At 38.2% G+C, this 25790-nt stretch overlaps 1 protein-coding gene and 1 pseudogene across 2 annotated transcripts; one reads left to right on the forward strand and one right to left on the reverse strand.

Annotated features, from left to right (window-relative positions):
- Positions 1 to 863: 863 nt before the first annotated feature.
- On the reverse strand, positions 864 to 18147 carry LOC113668583 (integrin beta-2). Of its 2 annotated transcripts, XM_027184513.2 has the most exons (28): positions 17978 to 18147; positions 17607 to 17687; positions 16762 to 16838; positions 14892 to 14993; positions 14708 to 14771; positions 13662 to 13793; positions 11689 to 11776; positions 10894 to 10993; positions 10644 to 10733; positions 10112 to 10198; positions 9334 to 9426; positions 8445 to 8540; positions 8003 to 8098; positions 7576 to 7649; positions 7328 to 7385; positions 7162 to 7226; positions 6898 to 6985; positions 6245 to 6318; positions 5802 to 5867; positions 5295 to 5367; positions 5068 to 5149; positions 4822 to 4949; positions 4609 to 4716; positions 3592 to 3742; positions 3157 to 3267; positions 2679 to 2791; positions 2135 to 2191; positions 864 to 1760 (listed from the first exon to the last, which is right to left on the reverse strand). In XM_027184513.2, the coding sequence occupies exons 2-28, from the start codon at positions 17677 to 17679 to the stop codon at positions 1689 to 1691; spliced, it is 2418 nt and encodes an 805-aa protein (XP_027040314.2). In that variant the 5' UTR covers positions 17680 to 17687; positions 17978 to 18147; the 3' UTR covers positions 864 to 1688. The 2 variants fall into 2 exon arrangements, 1 of the variants encoding a protein (XP_027040314.2); XR_016179709.1 differs by lacking the exons at positions 864 to 1760; positions 2135 to 2191 and having other exon boundaries at positions 2752 to 2791; positions 3157 to 3271; positions 3595 to 3742; positions 17978 to 18145.
- A 3729-nt stretch (positions 18148 to 21876) lies between these two features.
- On the forward strand, positions 21877 to 23087 carry LOC149040014 (uncharacterized; annotated as a pseudogene).
- Positions 23088 to 25790: the final 2703 nt, after the last annotated feature.

The following is a 25790-nucleotide window of genomic DNA, read 5'->3' on the forward strand; positions in this document are numbered from 1 at the left end:
ACAAAAGGCGTGACTTGATAACTCTCCAATTAAAGGATATGTATTACAATTGAAATAATAAGCCGGAGATGGCCACTGGTTACAAGATATTGCTAAACGTTAAATTAATCGCAACTTTTCCATGTTCGAAGATAACTGGTCCTGCAGAGTGAACAAGGATCCGCAACATAATCACCTTTACTGTTTAATATTAGTGAATATCTCTTTGAGATGTCACGACACGACACCTCGTACGCTCTGGTGCTGCAATGAATAATACATAACATGCAAACGAAAGAATTATCAGACAAATAAAAATTTCCACTTATTTTACTTAAAACTTCAAAATTTATTTTTGATCCAGCCTTGCAGTTTCCAATAAAAATAACAAAAAAGTTTACCGCAGATCAGATCCTACGAAGAAGACTTTTCCTTGCTAACTCTGGTCTAGTTCACCTGCTTGTCGTATTTTATTTGCCATGTTTATAGTTTCATCCCGGGAACCCACGTAAATTGAAGGCCCTCCCTACGAATAACCCTTTAAGGTTACTCCAATCACGTGATCAAACTAGTTCACCAGATCGGAAAAAAACATTCGCGTCGCTTTATTGTGACGGTACAAATCATTTTCGTTGTCGCTTGAAATCATCCTGTAAATCGTAAAATGAGGGAAGCTTTTTTTCATAATAATAATATCGGGTCAAAACAATCTAGCCCTTTCACTGATGTCGACTGCGCAATGCAAACCTTCGTAATTTTCTTCAAAGAAGTTCCAGCACACATAATGTTATGACATCGAAGGACAGCCTAGGCATCAAGGTTAGAAACCTGTTTCTAACCTGTTTCATCGCGCTAAATTAGGGGTACAAATGAAGACACTAATACCAAGAAGAACTTCTTTTTTATTTGACAGTGCAACGATAGCTTGTATTGAAAATCTGACAAGGCACAGCGCTCTTAACAGAAAATGCCTCAACTTCAACAGTAATTAAAAACCTGGAATTTATTTCTTATGATATCTATAAAATTACAAAAACTACTTTACAATTTAATCCAATGAAAAAACGAATTCCACATTAATTTCACTCTTGAGACTGGTAGGGTCGCAAAATCGCCGCAAACTCACAACATTACCTGACATGATCCAAAAAATTTACCATTACTAAATATCCCGAGAAACAAGTACATGAGTCTTGCTGGATAGATGAGTTGACGCTTCCTTATTAAAAAAAACGACATTTCTCATTTCCAATATCAACCAAGTTGTGTGGCAAACGGTATTGATCGTGTGTATACTGCCAAACATTAAAAAAAAAAAAAAGGATTCAAGCTAACACTGACTTAATAAAATATATATATAAAAAAATATATGTATATATATAAATTTGGTCTCAAACGGATCCCACTCAGCTAAGAGATGGCGAATTAGCGCACAGTTCAGTCTAATGTCCCCTGAGGAGTAATATTTTAACAACAAATTCTGCTGACAAAATCAGAACAGTCAATAATATTTCATGGGTGCGATGACTGCCATGTGCAGGGGAACTAGCTTATGATGTGAAATATTTTGTTTTGTGAGCTCAAGCTGAATTTTTATGACTGCGTTCTTAAATATCGAGAAAATTTTTACTCATAAACTTGGAAACACTTAATTAATTATATCGAATAGTCAAAACACAGAGCAGGTTGGCAGATTCATTTGTATCGTGTCACTGCCTTCCACCAGCGTAAGTTGGATTCTCGAAAGTGGTCTTGGCAGCTTGATACAGGGGATTTTTTTCCTGAAAATCAACGATGGGTATCACGTCACACAAAGACTAGATAACAATGGAGGATAAACATTGAGAAACCTAAAGCAAATTAATTGATAGTGAATACGAAATTCTCATATTTTGTTTCAATCGATCAACAAGGAGGGAGAAAAGAAAGAAAGCTTAAAATACTCTTGAGCTTAACATTCATGAGGGAAACACCTCATCTGTCCTGAACTCCCTTTTCATCAACACAGACGTCGTGTTGACGAATGAAAAACAGAGGCATGACAATAATGGGATTAAAAAAAGCTTGTGAAAAAAAAAGAAGAAAAGATATCGTAGCTTAAAGTTTGGTAATCACTGCTTAAACAGGCTGTTGAAAGAAAACAAATTGAACTTACCTTGGTCCATCTCGAGTGCATTCGTTCTCGTTCAAACTTTTGATATTCAATGCGGTCCTGAAATAGAAAGCAATACGAATTCAGTAACACGGACAGCCTAGAGTTAGCACCGTAAGGACAATGGTTGTTTCAATAAGGAATCCTTTTTTTTCATTTCACACGATTTTAAAACCACTTCTCCTACAATAGACACTGATTATAGCTCGATCGTTGTTTGAATTTCATTGGCTCAGACTAAGACAATGGTTTCCCTCGCTGACGTAACACAAAACGTGCTAAGATTACATTTAAAGTTGCTTATGAACCCGTAAACGTGAATGGCATAAACCGATTAACTAAGATGATTTGATCTCAGAGCCCCACTTGTTTCTTAATGACAGATCTGGTAACCAACTGACCTTGACTTTTCAAGTTACGCTGGGTTAATCAGAGGCATTTGACGAACAGCTCCAGTTATACACATTTGCACTCATTTCAAACCGAAATAAAAGGTGCAGCGGAAGAAAATTCAAGTTGATTATCCATCAAACTTAAGCTAACATACCACCATAGTAACGAAGGCCTTGACAACAATTAATATGATAAGACCCAGCAGTAATATTCCACCAATCACACCCAACACAATGGGTAAGATGGGTGCTTCTTCAGGACAACTCACTGAAACAACAAAAAAAAAAGAAAGCAGCGTAAGAAAACCAAGTCGGACAGCTACACAAAAAGTGTTTTCACTATCCAGTTGTAAGTTCAAAGAATTGTATCAAGGGCTAATAATATTATCCTACGGATAAATCGCTATCTAGCGAATAAGTGGAAAGCAAAGCGAACTACGCTATCCAACAGATAGTGATTTATCCAGAGGATAGCATTCCCCAATCTTCGAACAACCGGAGCCTGGAGTTTAACAATTGTAAAATAAGGGGCATTTTCAACCTGCTGGGGTCTCCTGAAATAGCAAATTGAACTATTCTTTTCAAGATTAACTTAAGTAAAACCACACATCAGACAAGACACTGAAGAATTACCTTTCTCTTTTTGAACAAAAAGTACAAAGCGTTCGCTGTTTTCCTCTGTTTGCGTGGTAAAGTAATACGTGCATCCGTCAACTTCACCCTCACAGCGATACAATCCTTCATCTGTGCATGAAAAAAAGGCAACAAATCAAATCAATTCTGCATAATAATAATCCCACCCACATTTGATGCCAGCTGCGTTGCCGACTGAACGCTTTGTGAATTCTAACTACAGAACCTGTACCACACGTTCACGGATCAATTGTCTCAACCCACAAGTTGCGCAGGCTAAACATATTTCATGTCTTTGAAGCTGGTCACATTTGATTGGCCTCGGTTTGGCTTAGTATTTCTTTAAGCTCAATATTCTATTAGGCTGTTTCCCACGATGAAAACTATGCACGTTCTCTGATTCTTTCGTTATGATGGGCACCTATTAATCCTCACCTGTTTTTTTTTCAATATTATCCACCACCTGAACTTCCAGAACATTAGCTTCACACCTATTTATTTTTTTACACTGCTCCAAGGACTGCCCTTCGAATGTTGCACACAGAGCACAGTCTTCATTGCGACTACACATGCCGTCTTCACAGTTCTAAAAGAAATATTATTTTCACACGAACAATGTTTAGTAAAGTGTGCATGACAAGGATTTTAAACACCACAATTTGATCGCTGTGTTACTAATCACATTCTTGTATTTGGGGTGTCCTCGATGCTTTTGGAGAGGCACCTCTTGCATAACGAATGTCTTACCTATCACTGGGGAAAAAATCCTCTTCATACCAAGAAAGACAACGTACAGCGTGCAGAAAGTACTGCAACTTTTAGTCGAGTAAAACTGAGATTATCGGAGAAATGACCGTCTGAAATCGTTGGTTCCAACATTTGTTTGACAGGGGTATGGACTTTTCCCCAAACATAAAAATGCCTGGAACTCTTTTAGTTAACAAATTGTCTCCTTTAAAAGGTACCTAGAATTTCACAGTGACTGACCCAGTTCACTTGTTATCCACCATTAGCAGGGAAACAATCTAAGACAACGAGATCGTGGTGCATTTCGACATTGAGTCACTATTCACTAACGTTCCGCTCGACACAGCTGTACAAGCAGCTCTACAGAAACTAAAAAACGATCTAAACCTAACCAACCGCACGGCAATAACAAAGCGCAGATAAGGAACTTTAAACTGCATACTTCCAGTATAACAGATCAATTTATTAACACACAGAAGGCATAACCAAGAAGAGTCCGTTTCCCGCTTTTATTGTTAACCTCTACATGGTGAGTTTTGAAGGGCGAGCATCATTTTATAAGCCCTGGATTTGGAAACGCTACATTGCGTAAATTTTCAGCTGCTCTTTTGGAGAAGGGTTTTGTAGGCAGTGGCATCTACCTCCAAGCCAAGTTCAATGTATAATACTGTAACAGTGACTGAAAAAAGTCATAACACCACTTACCGGACACTTTTCACAGTAGGTTCCATCATAAGCACTCTTACAAACACACTTGTAGCAGTTTTCGTCATCTGGCTTGCATTCGCCTCTCTCAGAACCTCCACAGATCTCCTGAAAAGACACAGAACAACGGAAGTAAGAAGCTGGCCTTTTTTTTATTATAATATAACTTAAAAAACAATCAGTGAAGGGATCACGGCAAAAAAGCTGCCTCACCGAATCCGCATCTTTCTTGCATTGGGTTTCTGGAGGAAAGTATGTACAGTTCTTCTTGTCACAGTTAGCGCCATGATACTTTGGTTTACACTGGCATTTACGGCAACGACAAACTCCACGATCAGGACCTGGAAAAAGAAAAAAATCCATACATCACCACATACCAGTAGCGCCTTAAGACAGCTCACAAATACATAATCACCATGCTAAGGACGTTTAATTCTGTTTACTGTAGAAGAACCATACCTCCACATAATTGGCCTTTATCTTCAGGACATGAGAAATCATTGCACTGGCACAAGTCCCCATAAAACCTTTTTCCTTGCTCCTAAACAAGAAGCAATTACGGCGTCAGCGAAAACAAGCCTGATTGTATCCATAATATTTGAGCCCAACCTTTTCCCTTCATCCAAGTCGAAAGCAGTTTTTTTTTTTCTAACCAACATTTCAAAATGGTTATTCTGTTCACTCACCGCTTTGCAAACACACTTTCCACAGGCACACTCGCCGTTTCCACTGCATGGCAGTTCGTCTGTAGAGTTAGAGCTGCAGGTAGAAAACACACAGTGTTACTGCAACAATATGACCCAGCCATTCGTTTTACATTCATTCCATATTTATACCTAATCTTAACGTAAAAATTTGCTCATCTCCATATCTGTAAAACGGAACAAATATTCCGTACGCTCATTTACGTGATAATAATTCTTCTGTTAAACGTAAAATGACCCCTGAAAAGCAAAACTGATGATTTTTGCATTGTCAACAATAGTCCTAGATATATAAGAGCATGATACAGTAACGGCCGTCGGTTTTTTAACCGACTAATAACTGTTTTTAACACTAACGAATAAGAGAGAGGTTGTGACAGGCTGTCCATCATGGCTGAAATTCAAGACATGCCAAAACCATACTACTGTTTTCTTTAGTAGGACGTAATAAGGGTTGTGGACTTGAAAAACTTCTTAAATTTTACCTACCTTTTACATTTAGACTGATCCTTTGATTTGTCAAATGGCGTATCGCACTGACAAAATTCTCCATACCTTGAAGAAAAAAACGTTTGATGAGTGCCTTTTTTGGTGCTTCCAAAGAGACTTATGTGTAGGATTGTGGGTGTAACGTGTAGCGGCAAAAGTTTGAATAATAAAACGCGCATTAGCAACAAGCAGAGATCAATTTTAAGAGACTACATCCAACGTAAGCAATTGTTTGTAACTGACCTCAGTTACTTCTATAGGTCTTGTCCACTGATCACAATAATAATTCCCTAGTGATTATTTAAACCCCACCCCCTCAATCCCTTCCCCCCCCCCCATTACAAAAAACAACAACAACAACAACAACAACAACTCTCGGGGAAAAAACCCTCGATTACCTTAAAAAAGTGACTTGAAGAAAACTTCGACGACTCAGTACTCACCTCCCTTTGTTACAATCACATTGTCCACAGGCAAACGTTCCATTTCCTTCGGTACACTTGGTGCTGTTTTCCTCCTGTTCAGGTTACAAAGGGTTACGTGCACCGTGTTCAGTGCTAGCAATACAGTCTTAGCCGGATTCGCATTTCGCATCACGATTAAAATCTCTCAGTAATCTAACCGTTATGTTACACTTAGGGCAAGTCGGGTAAATCCTGCAGGCTTAACTGAAAGCTACCCACAAGAACAAAAGACGAATTTCTTTGATCTTTATCCAGGATGGGAAGAAAATAAATGTCTCGGGATATTTATGAACGTATAAGCGAGAAGGTGAAGGTCTAGGAGGGAGGAGAAATAAGAAGATCTGCAGACTTTTTTTGAGCAACTGAAATAAAATTTGAGTACCTAATAAATCTTCCGAATTTCTTGGTTCAATTTTCAAAATCATTTCAAGAGAGAGTGATATGATGGCGCGGGGAAACGAGGGGGAAACTTTTTTTTCCAAGGAAGTCGCCATAGAAGCCTTATTTTTTTCCGTTTTGGAGCCGCTCTCGCACTCCGGGCTTGTCCTTCAAGTTTTACATCTATCTTTTTGGTGATTAAATCATTCAAGACAAAGAGTCCATGCACAAAAATTTCATTCAAAGTGGCTTACCGCCATACTTGGCTTCCCACAGTCGCACTCACAAACATAATTCAGGTCTAGTTCTACAGCTCCAAATCCTGGTACACGAATTGTGAAGCTACAAATCCGAAAAAAGAGAGAAAAGAAAATGAGCAAACGATAGTTACAAAAAATGCTTTGACGAGCGAGCATTCACTAGAGTCTGTAAGTGATGCACTGATAGCTCCTCACAATCAAAGTTACACCAAAATTTTAAGCAGTGGGAGAACTGGGAACAAACTCGGCCTCACTGACCTGCTCTGCTGCGCAGCTCCTGCCTCAGGGCATTGTTGTAACGTCACTGACACATCAAAATAAACCTAAAGAAAAAACTTTTCGCATCAATAAGAGATCATGTCATCTCAAAAATGAAAGCAAAAAACCTAATTAATTTTTTTTCTGCTGATGTAAGACACAATACCTTTTCTCCAATTTTCACATTTGAACATCTCTGGGTTTGGTCATTGACTGCATTAGGCCTTAAAATATAACAGTATTAACCAGTCAGTACACATATTGGTAACTGATGGTTTCTGTGCAAGAGAACTGTGACTGTAAAAATGTCTAATACCAACCTATGTTATTGCTTCTGTGCATAAATTAGATCAGAAGAGACAGATAACTGACATACAGGTTTTTTGTACAACCACTTTTCATGGTGCCACTTACCCACAATTAGCTTTGACAGTAACTGACACTTTCTCCGGAGCATTAAAGACCAAGCTGACCGACGATACAATTTCCTGTAACAATTAGAAAAAATAACAAGTCTTAGTTACTTGAGCATAGAGGAATGTAAATTTAAAATTATTTGGGAAATGTTAAAATTATGATTATGTGGAAAATTATAAGCAGTGTTTAAGCTAAGTATTTGTGCAGATGTCTTATGACAGAGTAAGAGTACTAGTAACTGTTTTTGTAGCTCGAAATCATTTTTTCTTAAGGTCCTCTGCTGTAAAATTTAAGACAGCAGACAAACATTCAACTCTCTGTTAATGGTGACCACCTCTATTTTACCTAATACCTGTATTTACAAAAATAATCCATAGTATCTCTAAAAAACAGAATTTTCCCTTCAGGCCTTTGTCAGGTTCACCTCATATTTTCTAGCAATCAGGTCAACAATGTTTCCCGAGTCAACTGCAAGCTCTCCACTAACAGCTCCCAAGTCACTCCACATGGATGCCACACTCTACAAAACATTTAAAATTAAATGGAAGACCTTTAGACAATATATATATATATATATATATATATATATATATATATATATCATAAGAAAAAATTTGAGAAACATAAACCATCAAAAGTTTGTTGGTTTGCTTCCCTAAAAACTGGAAAACATCTGATACAAGAAAGCCCGGTCTGTAACTCCACATGAACTGTTTTCAGTGTTTTGGTAACCATAAATGGAAGAACAACACTGAAATTATTTGAATCCAACATGTTATCTTGGATAATCATATTGAATACAAAGACAATTCCTACCACACAAAAAATGGCATAAACATTTAAGACACAAAACTTTTAATAAATACCTGGTACAGACTGGAGACATCCTTAACAACAGCAAATATTGGGATAATATTGCTCTGCTGGAGTCTGTCATGAAGCTGAGCCAGAGAAGGATAATCCTGTGAAATGATGAAACAACTCCTCTTATCAGTAACTATGACTGGTAATATCAACAGGCAGTTTATATATCTTGAGATGCAATCCTGCATATTCTACAATTATAACACCAAATGCAATTAAGCTCTTCGTTTTCCACAAGATCTCTCTTTTATTTCCAGACATCCAAAGTTACTTTTAATGTAAAAGGTAATGTCAAAAATTGATGATTAAAAAGGTATTAAAAGGCTCCTTCCTCCTCAACTGAATACATATTGATACTCGAAATTACTATGACTGTCCTGGGTTGTTTGAAGGGTAAATAATGCTATCCACAGGATAAATATCTATATCCATGGAATAAGTACAGTATGTTTCATTCACTCTTATTCACTGGATAGCAATTTATCCATTGGATAGCCTTATCTACTCTTTGAACAACTGGACCCTCAGGGTCCTGTTGTTATACACCAGGCTGGTGTATAAACCCAACCAAACCCTCATATGATTCATTGTGTGAAATTTAACTAAACCTTTTTATAAAAGCAAGGTTATTTTTGAAGTAGACCTTGAAATAGATTAATTACCCAAATAGATAGATAGAGATAAATCTCTCCATCTGGTGGATAACCCTTCATGTTTTGCTGTCATTTATCCCTTGGATAACAATTTATCCATTGGATAGGGTTATTTGCTCTTTATACAATTGGGCCTAAGAGTGTTTCCAGCTAAAAACCAACCAAGCACAGCCCCTGATGATCATGTTTGGGTAATTTTTAACACTGGGTACAAATCACCCTTTCCTGTCAATCATACCATTTCATTTGACTTTGAGTAGAAGTCATAGTCTCCTTGAACATCTTTTTTCAAGTGGCATTTTCCATCATTCGGAGTCACAATACCACCAAGCTGAACAACAAAATCATAAACAAATCACTTAGCTATATATGATGGATAATTGAGCTTAAAATTCTGTACAAGGTCAATTGAAGGAAAAGCCAATATGGCAGGCATACTGTATATGAGTAAAGGAATGATACTTTCCATCACACTTCCAAGGGCAAATGATAAAAATAATAATATCAACAACAACAACAATGATAACCATACAGATAACAATAATAATAATGGTTTATTCAATAGATTCCACTGAGCAGCTCCTCATTGAAACTATCTTTGATCTTATAATACAATTAAAGTAAAATAAAATAAGTTAAAAATGATGACACTAACAAAATCAAATGAAACAAATAAAAATATGATGCCTTTAACGCTTCAAAACAACTTATCAAAACCTTCCTTCCAAAATTGTATAATGTAACCATAAGCCTTTTCAGGAGATAATCAGGAAGAGGATTGTTTAAACAAGACAAGTTGCTCAAATCAGAGGGTATGCTGATAAGTTTGATGTTTGGGGAAATCTACATGTATCAACAATTTTGGATGCTTTAAGTGAAAGAAATTCGTGTCATCCAAATAGTAATTATACTTTGGAGCTAGCATATCAATTGAAAGAGAGATAAAATGTAAAATATAAACAACAAAATTGTCCCTCAATCTTTTAAAGTGTCAATTGATATTTAAGAATACAAACCTTTCCATCCCCAGCAATATGAAATGGAGCATCCGAAACAAAGACAACCAGACGGCGAGATGTACCATTGGCACCCCAACCAATTTCCTACACAATAAAGCAAGTTTAACAATTAATCAATTCACCCAGGAGTTTTGAATAAAAATTCAGCTTTACATAATTTTTTGAACGTAAAACTTTTATGGACAGTTTTAAGCCAGATTAGATCCATTCTTTCCAACCAATCATTGGGTGCATAAAAACAGGGAAACAGAGTATGTTTGCCAACTCAACATGAAGAGTCACTCTTACACATGTAGCTAACCAACAATTCAGCTCAGACCTAACCACAAATCACACTATAATTGAGATTTTTAAGCATTTTTCCTAGTACTCAAACAAAACTATCATTCCATCTAGTATCCTTAGCATATGCATCTGGTCCAAATTCACAATTTCTCTCCAGAGAAATACAAGAGGGGGTAGTCCTGTGATAAGAAATAAATGGCATTGACGACAGTCACATTTAATGTCCTATGTTCATGCCACTGACCTTTTCACAAGCTGCTACTTGCATCAAGGCATCAAATCCTCCTTCAGGAGCATCAAGATTACCAGAAATAACCTGATCCTTAATTTTTTGCTATAAAAGAAAGATATCAGAATGAAGTGCTCATACTATTCACTGCAGCTCAGACTAATAACAAATTCAAAATTATTTTAAGCTTATACTTAACTAAATAAAAATTAACTTTTGAACTCACTGCAGGAAAGGTCACAGAAAATTACAAAATTACACTTACTGCAAAGAGCGGGGCATCATCAACAAGTGAGAGAATGTGTCTGTAGCCATATGTAGGCACACAGGTTACTTTGTCTGAAGTAATACATGGAAGCTTTGTCCTACAAATCAAACAACAATTAAACCTCACTTGTGACACTGATTCCTCTATAAGAGAGACCTTGAAAATTCTAAGGAGAAAGGGTCCCAAGCTTAAGAGAGGAAAGTAATAAAACACTGGAAATCCCACATGAGTGCTGACAGGGTTAACCATTCATTGGATGGTGGGGTCATAAATTTTGCAACAAAATGGCCTCTATATATTGTAGGTTAAAGTGGAATTCTAGTGGAGGCAGTGCAGCTGAGTAGCTGTCCAGTCCAGGTGCCAGACTTGTAATCTGGTGGTCCTTAATTCAAGCCCTTCACCTTGCTACTCCCTGGATATGTTCTTGGTTGCCCTAAGTTCAACTCCTTGGCTGCACTTTGCATATAACCAACCTGTCTCCCTCTGGCCAGTTGAGACTTTTAAACTCTGTTTATTCACTATGATTATATTTGTTTACTTTAACCCTGAAAAGTCCCATTTGGGAAGCAGTCAATAAATATCATTATTATAACTAGCTGAGAGTATTTCTAATAAGGTCTATTTGTATCTTTCATTGTTCAGAAAGTAGGTTTGACCCAATTGTCCAGTTGTAGTGTCCCTACACTCTGTCAGGGGGCATTAATAAAATCAAATCAAATCCTTCGCAAAAGGGGATTGTCATCAATCAGTAAAAATTGGAAAGTTTCAAATTGAAAATGAAGAGTTACTTACTCAACTCTGATGAATGGACTGACAGTCTTGTCCACAAAAGAACCAAAGCCCAGTTTTGAATTTTTTGTGATGTTATTCATGCTATCAGCTAAAGAAATTAATCAAAAGGACACACAATTATTTCAATGTGTAATACATGAACTTATTGTACTAAACACAAGCATTGCAGTGCATAATTTTTCTGTTTCAGATTGTGAAAATGAATTTAGTTCAAAGGCAATTTGTTTCAAAACCTAAAATTCAAAAATAAACTTTAACTTCAACATATAAATTCCACTCTTCAAAAATTGCCAGGAGACATCAGCTGCAAGTCATGAACATGGGACAAAGAAAAATTGTAAGTCCCCATAAGGAATTGAACCTCAAACCTTCACTGAGCCATGGAGACTCATTGGTGAGCTTTGCCATAATGCCCAGTCAATAGAAAGCTTCAACATCTCCTCCCCCCTTCCTTCCCTGAGTAACCCATGGGCATTCCATTGTTGTCCCCATATTATAAGTATTACTTGTTCTTTAAAATGGAGAAGTTTAAAGGTAAAGAGTCTGCTCTTATGAGTTACATACTAAGAAAGAAAATTTTCATATCAGAGAATGATGCTTACCAACAAAAAACCCAACAGCTGCACCAAGAACTAATATGTGAATTTTCTAAATTGTACAACATTAAATGGTTGCACAAAGAATCATTCAATATTGGGTTGAACATTTCAATGTAATTTTGGCCCAGGGGATGGGAATTTGAATGAACCAGTCTTCAAAAGTTAAAATGCCTAGGGGGGTGCCCAAGGGGGGATGTTGAAGATTTGAAATGATCAACACATTATTAGGCTTCTCACAAACTGCTGGGTTATGCTATGTCAAAAGCCTTGTGTAGATACACAGAATTAAAAAGATGGCGAATTTCAAGCTCAGCAATAAAGTAATGAAAGAATGATCAATGGTTTTTCATCTTGTCACAAGTGTGGAACACTAGAAAAATTCTGAGTCCACATGGGGAATTCCACCTCAGACCTGTGGATTCCACAACGCAACACTCTACCTCTGAGATTGTGAAATGAGCTTCAGGAAGTCTAACGCTTGGTTGATATATGAAATGCCTCCCTCATCTTATTACAATCAGCAATGTCTCTGTTAACAAGGTCAAAATTCACCATCTTCTTATCTTATTAACCTAGTAATATTTCAATGATCAACTGTTTTCTAAAATTGATTACTACAAATTATACCCTAATTATCAAACAGATTTTTTTATTTAAAAAAACATGAATATTACAACAATTACAGTCCTATTGAGATGTGACAGTGAGGTAGAAATATCTCAACAAGAAATCTTTGCGATTTTCAAAACACAAAACATCAAAATATACTCAGAGTAGTATAACTGCCCCAGTGCAGTATAACTGCCCCAGTGCAGTGTAACTGCCCCAGTGCAGTGTAACTGCCCCGGTACAGTGTAACTGCCCCGGTGCAGTGTAACTGCCCCGGTGCAGTGTAACTGCCCCGGTGCAGTGTAACTGCCCCGGTGCAGTGTAACTGCCCCGGTGCAGTGTAACTGCCTCGTGCAGTATAACTGCCCCAGTGCAATATAACTGCCCCAGTGCAATATAACTGCCCCAGTGCAGTATAACTGCCCCAGTGCAGTATAACTGCCCCAGTGCAGTATAACTGCCCCAGTGCAGTATAACTGCCCCAGTGCAGTATAACTGCTCCAGTGCAGTATAACTGCCCCAGTGCAGTATAACTGCCCCAGTGCAGTATAACTGCCCCAGTGCAGTATAACTGCCCCAGTGCAGTATAACTGCCCCAGTGCAGTATAACTGCTCCAGTGCAGTATAACTGCCCCAGTGCAGTATAACTGCCCCGGTGCAGTATAACTGTCCAGGTGCAGTATAACTGCCCCGGTGCAGTATAACTGCCCTGGTGCAGTATAACTGCCTCAGTGCAGTATAACTGCCATATTGATTTTCCTGTACCTATTGTTGTGGCCAAAGCAGTCAGTTTTCCCAAGTCATCTTTCATAGAGTTTGACATGTCCATGAGATAGTACAAATCTACAGGGTAGTTTTCTGCTGGTCTCACTGTTAGTCTCACTGTAGTGGCCACTCCTGTAAATCATTTACATGATTATTTATAACATTTCCCCAATCACATTATCACCACAGCTCACAAATATAAAATTCTACACTCTTAAGTTTGGGAAAAGATCTTTAACGTGTTACAAAGTGGACACTAGGATGGACGATATACAATGAATTCCAAGACGGCGTCTAGTTATCCATAGAGATGCATCTATTGCGTTTTGGAAACAAACTTAACGAGGAAGTTTGCAACGGATTTATCTTTGCAAATCTTTTTAATTCGCTTTATCTCTTGGTAAGGGTATGATGAAACATTCTAGTTGCCAATTTGGTGACTAATTTCCAGGATTTGGTTGCCAAAGTGAAAAAGTTAGTTGCATTGGCGCCTGTATTAGGTGCAATTTCACGCCCTGATGAAGCAACTAGAAGTATTGCAACTCCCCATAGATAGGTCTTAATTCGTCACAGACTAATAAGTTCTAGGTCATCAGACAGCCAATTACATCAGGGATAACATGTATCTCAGTTTCACTAAAATGAAGCAACTAGTGGTATTGCACCTCCTCATGGACTGGTTCTGGTCCATCATAGGCGACCTCTACAATTTGGTCAGTTTTCCTTGTCAATTTTCCAGTACAAAACTGCAATCCTGGGTGCAAATCCAAGCACTGTGAGATGTGTCTTACCCAGGAATTCAACACATTAAACTGTAACAGTAATATTACTGGCATATTACTGTGGGACATAATAGATAAATCTCTTGTAACATATGTCTAGGTACTGGTAGGTACCAGTAACTGGTTAAGATTAAAGTTTAACCTGTAGATAGTAATATAACTAGAATTGAAAAACTTCTCAATGAGTACTCCTGAAAACATCCATACAGGGGCTAGTGATAACATGACTTGCTACAAACATGTACAGATACCATGCGAGTTTACCTGATCGTAAATTCACTTTGATCCTCTGGGGTTGAACTTGGACTTTTGGTCCCACAGTACTGTCCTGTATTTCACAAAATGTATGTATACATTGTCAGAAATAGGGTTACAGTTGACTGATGAAGTAGGACAAAAATTGCCTTAAAAATGAAATTAATTGAGCATTAAAAGGATTGTACTGTACCTCTTCATTATTGAACTTGCTCCCTGGATTAGAAATATTACTCACAGGACAACCAGAAATCACTAAATTATCTTGCGTATCACAGCGGGATTGTCCAAAATTCTAAAAGGAGAGATTAAAAGTTGAATAATGCTGACTTATAGGCACCTTGTTATAAAAATTTGCATCTACCGTTAAACATTCTATACGCAAGGGTAAACTATGATTTATCAATATCACACTCTCATAAACCCAGGCTCTTGACCAATACATACCTGGTTGGATGATGTATTTCTGGTTATGAAATAAGCCACAAGTGTTCTATTGGAGGACCATTAACAACATTTTGCTTTTACTATCATTGAAAACAATTAGGTTCCATGTTGCCTTACACATGTTCAGAGATCACAGAAGAGGCACATTCATGTGCCGGCCACTGCTCCATTGCATCTACACTCTTTTCTTACCACATTTTGATGTCACCTGTGTGGAGGGGGGGGGGGGGAGAGGGGGTGGGAGCCCAGAAGAACAAGGGACAGGAAGCAGGATCTATCTGAGAGCAGGAAGTGGGAGCAGAAATGAAAAAGGCACTCACTGTTGTTTATTACTTCATTTCATTCAGTCAAAAACCAGTACACAGCAAAGTTTTACTTCCGTTTCACATCCACCAAGGTGTAAATTAAAATTTTATCAGTGAGCAAATGTAATTTTTTACTCAGGCTGAAAAACAGCATAATATGGCTGAAATTGGACTTCTATCAAAGTTGGATATGTGATAGGTCGATAGGTCATGAATGAGTTTTTCAGTGTCTGGAAAGCTGTAACAGTTGAAATTCTACAACAAGCAGAGTGAGTCAGGTCAAATGTCATCAGAGGTTATATTGATCAGCTTTGGCATATTTTGGAATGCAAAGAAACATCAGCTTGCTAGCCAAGGTTTAGTTTAACAACACTGTACCTTACTGATAACACTAGAGATGGGGAAAATAAATGGCATTATCCCGGTATATTAGGGATTCCTAAATGCAAGTAAATACACATTTAAAACTGCAATAGCTATTGAACTGCACAGTAGACTGAGAATTTCTTTTATGCTGTGAGATTAGCTGAGAGGTGCAAAGAAGAAGGTGAAACTGGTTAGGACACATACTCAGGAGAGAGGGTGAGAATGACTGTTTTACAGCATTAGGTTGGATACCAGAAGGTCTAAGGGTAAGAGGGAGACCAAAGACCAATTAGAGAAGGATTGTCAAAAGAGAGACAGGTAAGGCAGGGTGGAAGAGCTGGAATGTGGCCAAGGCAGCGACATGCGACAGGGAAGGTTAGGCAGACAATGTGACAGCCTTGTGTGCCTGCTAGTGCAACAAACAAAGATAATGATGATGGGTGAGATGTTAGAATCAATGCTTAAACTAAGATAGCCACATCAGTGAAAACTAGCCTGTAATAATGTTCATCCTGAGAAAATTACCTCACCTCCCATAAAAGATGCAACACCAGAAAATGGACAAGATCAAATGAAACACTTTGGCACACCTTGCCAAAAACCCATTTTCTGTTCATTTTTATTGACCAGAAGACTGGAGTTATACAGTGAAGGGTAGGAGTCATGGCAGAGGTGCACAAAACTGTGAGAAGAGAGAAAAAGTGGTATGGGAAGTGGGAGGCTGTGACCCACCTGTCCTCTTCCCTCTCCCTTCCCACATCTCTGGTCTATCATCAAACAGACACCTGACAACATTTTAATGGATGAATTGACTACATGAATTAATATAGAGTTCTTCCAATTCCTATTTTGAACACAAACATCCAAAAACACAAGTTGTGGGAAAGCTAAATCTCCTCTTAAACATAATCCTTTGCAAGATAAATTTACTGTGAACAGAATTACCTCTTCAGAGCACCAGGCACACCTGGCCACCCCAATGCACTCACGACAAGTTGTTCTGCTTCTACAATTATCTGCACCTACATTAAAATATAGACAGAACACACCCAAGTTATGTTTTTCTTGTATGATTTTCACAGAGTTATAAGAAAGGACCATCTCTGGTTTTAAAACAAGTTATCCATTCTCATATTCAATCACCAAAACAAAAACACTAGTTACTGCATTATGATCATGGATTAAATAGGGCTGGAGAATAGTTATTAATTATCAAAATAAACAAGAATGACAAAAGGGCTTTTTGATATTTGGCAAAACAAAACATATTGAATTATGTTTACACAGAGCAGCTTCTGCTTGTTATTTATTTGATGTGAAAAGGAACCTTTTCTGACACACCTGAGCCAAAAAAATTTGACACAGATTGGGCAAAATGATGTTGGAAAGAGTATTTCACTTACTAACACAGAGAGAAAAGAAAAACACACTAGGTTGTACAATGTGTTTCAAATGAATGGTTTTTTTTCTAATTTCACTTCTTTCAAATTATGCACAAACCCCTCATGATATATGTCAACTGTCTCAAGATCAGATAAAACTTTAACTTTGTTTGGCCTGGTTCATACTACTGCAAGGCACTAATCAAGTAAACTGTTCTGAAGGAAGAGACTAGCCTGAAAGCTTCTAACCAGATTGTATTCAATATAAATAATAAATTTAACATGAACCACCTAAAATAGCACCCTTTCCCGTCATTCTATGCTTTCATGGAAATGGTACCGTCTATGACACAAACATACTTTGAAAATAAAATACCAAATCTTAAACCACAAAGAAATCAGGCTTACCTTGACTACATACATGACCAATTATGATTGTAAATAAGACGAAATATAAAATAAATCGAGATCTTTCTTCCATTTTAACTCCTATGAATAGAGTGAAACGAAACAGTGAGAACGCTAAAAGACGTTTTAAATAAACTGCCATTCAGATCAGTGGTTTTATTACATCTATTAATCATACACGTGATGGAATGATTTAAACTTACTTATAAAACAAATGTTAAGTGAATATCATCAATGAACAAATCTTGAAATGAACAAATCTTGAAATCAGGGTGTATTGTGCCGAAAGTGAATAAACAACCGATCAAGCCAATCTCTAGAAATTTATCAAGCCAAAACAAAACGAAAAACTTTAAGCTTTTGATACTTACAAATGACTTTTGTCCTATCCTTAATGTCGCTTGAATCAATGCTAACAAGTTTAACTAAGTGCTCGATGTCAAACTCTATCCATTCTCTTCTTCCACTAAGGAAGTGAGCAATACATTCCTTCACTCCAAATATGGGTATGATTGCCATATTAATTTAAAGGCGACGCCAACTTCCTATTTGGTGGGGTTCACTGACGTACTTCCGTTAGACTTACAAATAGCGGAAACTACGCATGACTCGGAACTACAGTCAGGTCAAATGTGCATCTGAACAGGAATGTATTTAAAAAGATAGGTAAGGATATTTCAGCTATTTTTAGCGTCAGGAGGAAATGTACTCAATGTGATGCTATGCCATGGTAGATAAAGAATAAACCAGAAAGGAGAAAAAATTATTAAGAATGAGATTTGCAAAAACTTAAACCTTCAAGTTACAAAAATACAACGACAGTGTACGTGTCCCAAATGATGATGGAACTACGCACACACAAGAGAGGCTGGACACCTTAAGTCGAAACAAGCAGAAGGGCGGTCAAAGATGAATAATGTGCGAAAGTTACGTTGTCTAGTTATCTTTCCTTTTCCCATTTAAATTTTCAAAGATCGGTTGAAGAGGGAGGTAGGCTAAAAGTATGTTGTCTGGATGTGAGCTCCTAGGTAAGGAATTTTTAAATTATTTTCTTATCTTTTTCTTTCGAGGGGGTTGCAAATTTTCTAACTGCATTTGACAAAGTTTTGAAGTGTCATAAAACTAAAAGCTCCTTACCGTTTGAAATTCATGAATTGTTGGGAAAGGAAGGAAGTCCGCACAGTTCGTCACAATAATATTTTTTCACTTCCTATTCTACAAAAAAAGCCCATCCACGGTATTTACGTTTTTCTATTTAAAATTTTATCCATGAATAACTTTATTTGGCCTAAAACACATCGTTTTATTGAATTCTGAGTTGGAAACAACTCAGAAACAAAAACGTCAAAATCCAACAGCATTTCAGAAATAACGTTTTATTTGCCTCCAACCTACAAGTAAAGAAACAATCCGACCTCCATTTTGTCGCTTTCCGTTTTTCGTAAAAACTACAAAACAAAACTTCTGTCTCATGTTTTTCGTTTTGTATGCAAAGAAATACAAAAAAACAAGAATAAGAACAAGAATCAACTTCCATTTTAAAATACAGTTTTATGTTCAAACTTTAAGCATAAAACCAAGCACGAAAATCGACTTCCATTTTATCGTTTTCTGATTTACGTTTTTTCTTGGAGGGGGGGGGGGGGGCTGGAGAATTTGCCATTTTTCTCAAAACAAAGTGTTGGCCCTCCCTTACCTTTTAATAAAAAACCTGCTGACCCCCACCTTTAGGTGACTGACAAAAGTGCGACACTCCCCTCACTACTGCATGGTATGTTCCATGCCGTAGAAACCTCAGGACATTTTGCTTGTGAACGCAAAATGTTTGAATATAAATATATCTTGATATTGAAAGTGTACGAGCTGAAACAAGAAAATGCGAACAATCAGTGTGAGATAATTACGTTTTATAGCTGAGGTTTGAATATGGAAGTATAAACTTTGAGACTTTGTAAGTCCTTCTCCAGCTACACCAACTCCACGACCCTATGCCGCTTACAGCAGACTTCCGACTTTCACTACCTACCAAGTACGAAAACACTTACGAGTAGCCGCAAACCTGATGATTATCAGCCTCGAGCTCAAATGAAACAGCTGGTTCAAGAGGGTAAGCTCAAAGCAGGGGATAAAGAGGCAATCAAAAATTTTTTTCTGAAAAATACATTGTTTCAGAAAAGCTTGTTGCAGATTATATTGAGCATCTAACTGACATTGAAATGAGAAAAGATAAGCGGCAAACAGATAATGACAGAAAGAGTGCAGAAAGAGAGCAACAGGAATACAATGACATTGACTGGGAAGATCTCTATCACAGAAACCAGTTGTCATCCCTCATTAAAAAATTCTGGAGAAGGTGTGTGACCCTCCCCTTGAATAGCTTACAAAGAGGTATGACCCTCCCCTTTTGGTGCTCACTTTCATTGATGACCCTCCCTCTGAAGCCCCCACCCTTCCCCGCCCCCCAAGAAAAAACGTACCTTCCCTAAATAGTTGCTTTTGAAGGAATTTGGCACCGTGCGAAATGACAAAGGAGGAGTGAGAGAGGCCTGGCAATGGCAGGGGTAGCCCTTCCATTTTTAAATACCATTTTAAGTTCAAAGTTTAAGCTTAACGTCCTTTAATCTTTCTTCAAGATTCGCTTCAACCACTGGAACTCTAAAAGTTATTTTATCCTTTCTCATCCAGTTTTACCTCATAAAGCGAGTTTAACTTTGTCAGAGCCGGCGTCACAAGGTATCACAAGGTATAAATGGGAAAACAGGTACCAAGTCTAGGGATTCTCGATAAGAGAAACATTCAATCCAGGCATTACAAGGATTTAAAAGCCACCGTTTATTAACGCACTAGCAACAGATTCATCTATCTTGCGGAAGGACAGGTCGGAAGAAGCTTAAAATTTTTCAGGAATTCTCGGCATTTAATCGAATACAGCAAGAAGCTTTAATTGCTAAACGATATGTCGGACCAAACCAAACGAAAACTCGTTTGATTTGGAACTGACCGTTCATTACTTTGAAATGTCTTATTGTCCTACTTATATCACTTACTTGATAAAATTGAAAGAAACACGATTAACGTAAATTAAAGAATCAAAAACTTTCGTTCCTGTGTCACCTGTTTATTTAACTGTTCAATGGCACTGCATAATGTTACCGTCAAAACATATATAGATCGTGAACAAAGCTCAAATTAAACAACTTAACGCAGTTGTAACAAGTCGAGTAAAGCCCAATGGAGCCTCTCCAAGCATTCGTGATAATTGTTTTAACTTTCCTGTTCTCTGAATTGCGAAATCCTCCCGCAAATGATTACGACATACAACAAGAGAACATGAACGCGAAATATATCAGCTTTAGTAAAATGGACCAACAACCATACGACAAACTGCCAAGAGGAAAACGAGGCCAAAAAGATATCATACACGATTATGCTGGCAAGCCGCCATACTACCCAGCACGAGGAGGAAGAAGAGGCCAAAAAAGATATCAGTCATACCTGGTTATGCCAGCAAACCGCATACAACCCAGCACCAGAGGGAAGAAGAGGCCAAAAAGATATCAGTCACACCTGGTTATACCGGCAAACTGCTATACGACCCAGCACCAGAGGGAAGAAGAAGCCAAAAAGATATCATACTCGGTCTATAAAATGAATAATAAAATACTTTACATTCTGCCTCGTCAATTAAGGTGATTTCCACAAGGGGCGTCTGGCTGGTTGCACATCTTAAATTTAAAATCTTAATAACTACATCCGGGTTACTGCAACTGAAATAGTGGCGAAAGTTCTCTAAAGACGCGCGAGAAATTGTTAGTAAGGCATTATAAGTTATCACAGCACAACTTTTTATCATCGTCTTGTCGCATGTCAGTGAGTACTTTTCAAATTTTAGTTCCACCTAAACGACAACTGAAAACAAACTAAGGGAAGGTACGTTTTTTATTGGGGGGGGGTGGGTCGGGGTATTTTAGAAATGTTTTGCGAAAAAAGTCGTGGCCTTCCCACTTCCCAGTATGGATTAACGCATGACCCTTCAAAAATACCTACACAAAAACATCTGAACCTCCCCCCCACCTCCTCCATGACAAAAATAACCGGAAGTGTAAGTAGCTAACCGGAAGTGTAACTCACGTAACTGCGTCTGCGCACAAAGCAGTTAATTTGCGTGGCGTATGATTGCACGATGAAAACTTTAAAATGGGCGAGGATGTACGAGGAATAGAAAGAGAAAAATGTGCTTGTGGTGAATGCGAGGATTTCATGAGGTCAGATGGAGCAACTTGTGGCTATTGTGGCTGTTTACCGACTCGTCATTCTAAAAAGGATGCCCGCTACTATTCTGACTCTGTTGGTGGCACATCGGGTGCGGGAACAAGCGAAAGTGCAAGTCCAGAGAAGTGTAGAAATGAAGACCTGGGGGTGGTTCGCGAACCCGAAGGGCGAATATACTGAATTCTCAAATAGTATTCTGAAAATTCTAGCTGTCCTTTTGGACCACTTTTCCCTACAAGGAACGTTTTCGCCGCTGTTTCGTGAGTGAAAGAAAGCGCCAGTGGGAAGTTCGCGAGGCTTTGAAAACAATCAATCAAAAGTTGGCTTTTGTGACTTCTGATAATCCAGCGGCTGCCGGGAGATTCATGGAGCTTTACATGGAGTATAGGCAAATGTCGTTTCAAGAGCGAAATGGCCAATGCAACTATGTAAATTTTGCGAGAAGGATGAGACTACCAGCGCTCCACTTCCAACTCGACGACCACATCCCGACTATGGCAAGCTACCAAACTTCCACCATCTCTCTTGGAGTGCAACCCCCACTAATGGCCGTAAGCCGGACAACTTCCAGCCTCGAGCTCAGATTAAGCGATTGTTTGAGGAAAGTGAACTAGTCAGTGGGGCCAGTGAGGCTATTAGAAAGTTTTCAGATAAATACATTGTCCCCGTAAAGCTTGTGGCAGAGTATGTTCGGCACCTTGCCCAGATAAAAATGCGTAAGGAGAAGAAGAAAGAGGAGACTGAAACGGAGCGAATAGAACGGTTGAACCGGTAGTACAATGACATTGACTGGGTTGGACTGTACAACTCCGATGAGCTGTCGTCTTTGAGGGTGGACAAGCTATCCTTGTACTTTTTCCATCACAAGGTCACCTTCAAAGAGAAGAAAGCTGAATCGTCGCAATGATCAAAGGGCACATTGGCAGCTTGGTGTACGATTCAGTGGAGTGTCAACAACCTCGGTAGCCCTCGCTAAGAAATGTGCAGCAACATGTGACCGCAGTTTCTGAGGTAGAAACTGACTCGCAGAGTGATGTAGTAGATCGAGTTGTTGGTTCAAGCCCGAGTAGCTTAAGTGACGAGTCGTCACCGGAGACTGATTTTATACCAGAACCCCGCGCGGGAACATTACCGCCGTCAAAATATGGACGAAAGCGAGAACGGGTCGAGAGAGACGATTATGTAAGTGGGGAGAAGATAGCTTTTTGATATAATATTTCGTCATCTGTAAATGATTTAGATTAATCTTGACTGGTAGCTTTGCTTGTATATACAAGTTTTAGGTTTCTATACACTTCGCGTGTTTGTTAACAAATAAGAGTCAACTAAGCGACGTGGAGTAATTTCTTCCTTGCCAAAAAAGAACAGTGACCCTCCCCCGATTGCGAATAAAACAGGTTTGACCCTTCCCAATTTGTAAAAAATGTATTAATGACCCTCCCCTCCGAAGCCCTGCTCACCCCCCACCCCACCAAACCTAATGTTTACACGAGGCTCCGTAATTAAATAAAGAAGGCCTTCCGCTGCATTCTGTTAAACATATTTCGCAAAAAATACCAATCCATGAAGCCTCGTAGGTGTTGACATACTCTCGTCAAAACACACTAACTATCGACCAATGAAAGTGTGCCCAGTATCTCAGTGGCTTTCTAAGGCTTATGCATTATTGGGATGGGACTCCATAATAAAAACGATTCTAAAACGGACCAATTAAGTCAGAAGAACCTTAAGTTTTAAACACAAATTTTTTGTCAAAAGATACCTTTTTTGCTCACGATATGTAACGCAAGGCTCTTTTAATTGACTCTTTATGCGCTAGTTTTATTCCGCTTTAGAGACTTATTTGTTTGTGTCTGTCTACATCGATGTACATGGAGTAACAAATAGCATTCCCTAATTACACTATAAAATTTGTTGGTATAGACTATAAGCTGTTATGAATTACAATCAGTCACGGGAGAGAAAAATATAGCAAAGACATGTTTTTAAAATTTAAATATGTGTATAAAAAAGGCTGGATAAAATGTGTAGTTTGGAAGTGCCTCGAAAGAGTTGATTAACGGTATTTTCCACCAAAACATTTAAAGTACTACTCTAAAATAACAATGCGTAAAGCCACGCTATCTACTTCAACTGAGTTAATTAATTAATTAAGTCATTAAATATTTAAGGATCGGAAATACGACTCTAACTTTTAATTATTGTTGTGCCCAAATATAGCGAGGAGTTCCCTACATACAGCGACTACCTGCAGCATTGTATGTTAAAAGACTCCGTAATTTTATTAAGCAAGGAATGGGAATGCAAATGGGGTGGCGAAATAATAACGTGCGAAAACAAATTCTAAAGGTATTCTTCCCAAAATCAATTAGAGAGATTTTAATCATGATTCATGTCATTGTAGTTTTTGACAAAAAGTTAATTTATCACGCACCATTTCGATTTCACTTTGATATTACCATACAATAAAGGTATTATATAGATTTAGCCAAGCCTAAAAGCGGAGCTCGCATTTTTTTTCCCGCACGTCTCAAGGGCACAACGCCTTGCCTCGGCCAGGACTGGAACCCAGGTCGTCCGACTCGGAGCCCAGTGCACTGACCACTGGACTACTGAACAAAGCCGTGGCGTTAGCGTGCCCGCGGTACAGTTGACCACGCATGTTAAAAGTAGCACCTAGTACGGTTGTAAGGTCGTACATCCAAATTTTTTCGGCTTGATGGGTTACTGCTATTTTGTATAATTATGGGGAAACACCCTGCGAGCTCCGCTATGAATTATGGTGCGTTGAAGTGTGTCAGCCTATCGGACTGTGAAGTCTTTGAGCTAATAATCGCCGTCATCATCCATTAACTCATACACCTGGAACTATTGGAGACCCAATCTCACTGCAACTGTCGTAGTTATTCTCTGGGGCATGTTTGTTGAAAATCCAGTTAACTTCACAGATCCAAAGCCATAATTTAAAGTTCTCAAATTGAGGAATAGTATTTTAGGTCTTGGCTCAAAGACAAAAAAACTGTTTAATCTACTCGTACTTTTGAGTTTTCCATCTTGAATGTAAACACAGCCATTAAAGTAAGCTTTGTGAATCTGAATCTACAAGGACTTTCGAGAAACAGGTCCCTGGTTTCTAAACTCGCTTGGGTCTTAATTCGACACAGTTTGGGAGTTAACCCCAAAAACGTCGAGACAATTAATTGACGACTCTGAGGATAACCTGGTTTGCATAACGCATGTTAAATCAAAAGCAGCTGAAAAATCCAAATTTTAGAGATCGATCAGCGTAAGCTTCACCTTCATCAGCTTTTATTATCTTTCGGTAACTACTATCATCATATGCATTTCTTCCACAAATTTTCCGGTGTAAGTTGTAATCGTATCTCGCTGGAATTTTGAAAGGGTGCTCATTTCTATGGCAAACCCTTTTAAATGAAACCGTTTTTCCCTTTCTTTCGCACCTTCCCTCACAATCCTCACAATATTTCATCGTTTATGTGTCATTAGCAAATTCCATGACCATCTAATGTGGTCTTACGGGCTCATTTTTATAAACACATGATAACCTTTGAATATTTATTGACGTGAGACTTTTATCTCAATCAACAGTTAGTGGAGAGCCAAAGAATTGCATTTTGATTTTCGTGTTCTGTTTCGGCTACAACTTACCATCATTTCAATTTAACTGACTCACAAATTTCCCGTTAACCAGTACATAAGAAACAGCTGTAATGTTGATGATCCCACGTTGTTGACTGAATCCTCCTAATAAGACGCAGATAATATGTATTTACATCTACTCATTAAAGCTTTTGAAGGATACCGTCATCAAATGGAAGCTCTTTACACCAGAAAATTAAAATTAAATAAAGTTTAGTTTACATAGTAAGCTTAGAACTTATACTAATTTGA

This window comes from Pocillopora damicornis, chromosome 9 (assembly GCF_964200805.1).
Source record: "Pocillopora damicornis chromosome 9, jaPocDami1.2, whole genome shotgun sequence".
Classification (NCBI taxonomy): domain Eukaryota; kingdom Metazoa; phylum Cnidaria; class Anthozoa; order Scleractinia; family Pocilloporidae; genus Pocillopora; species Pocillopora damicornis.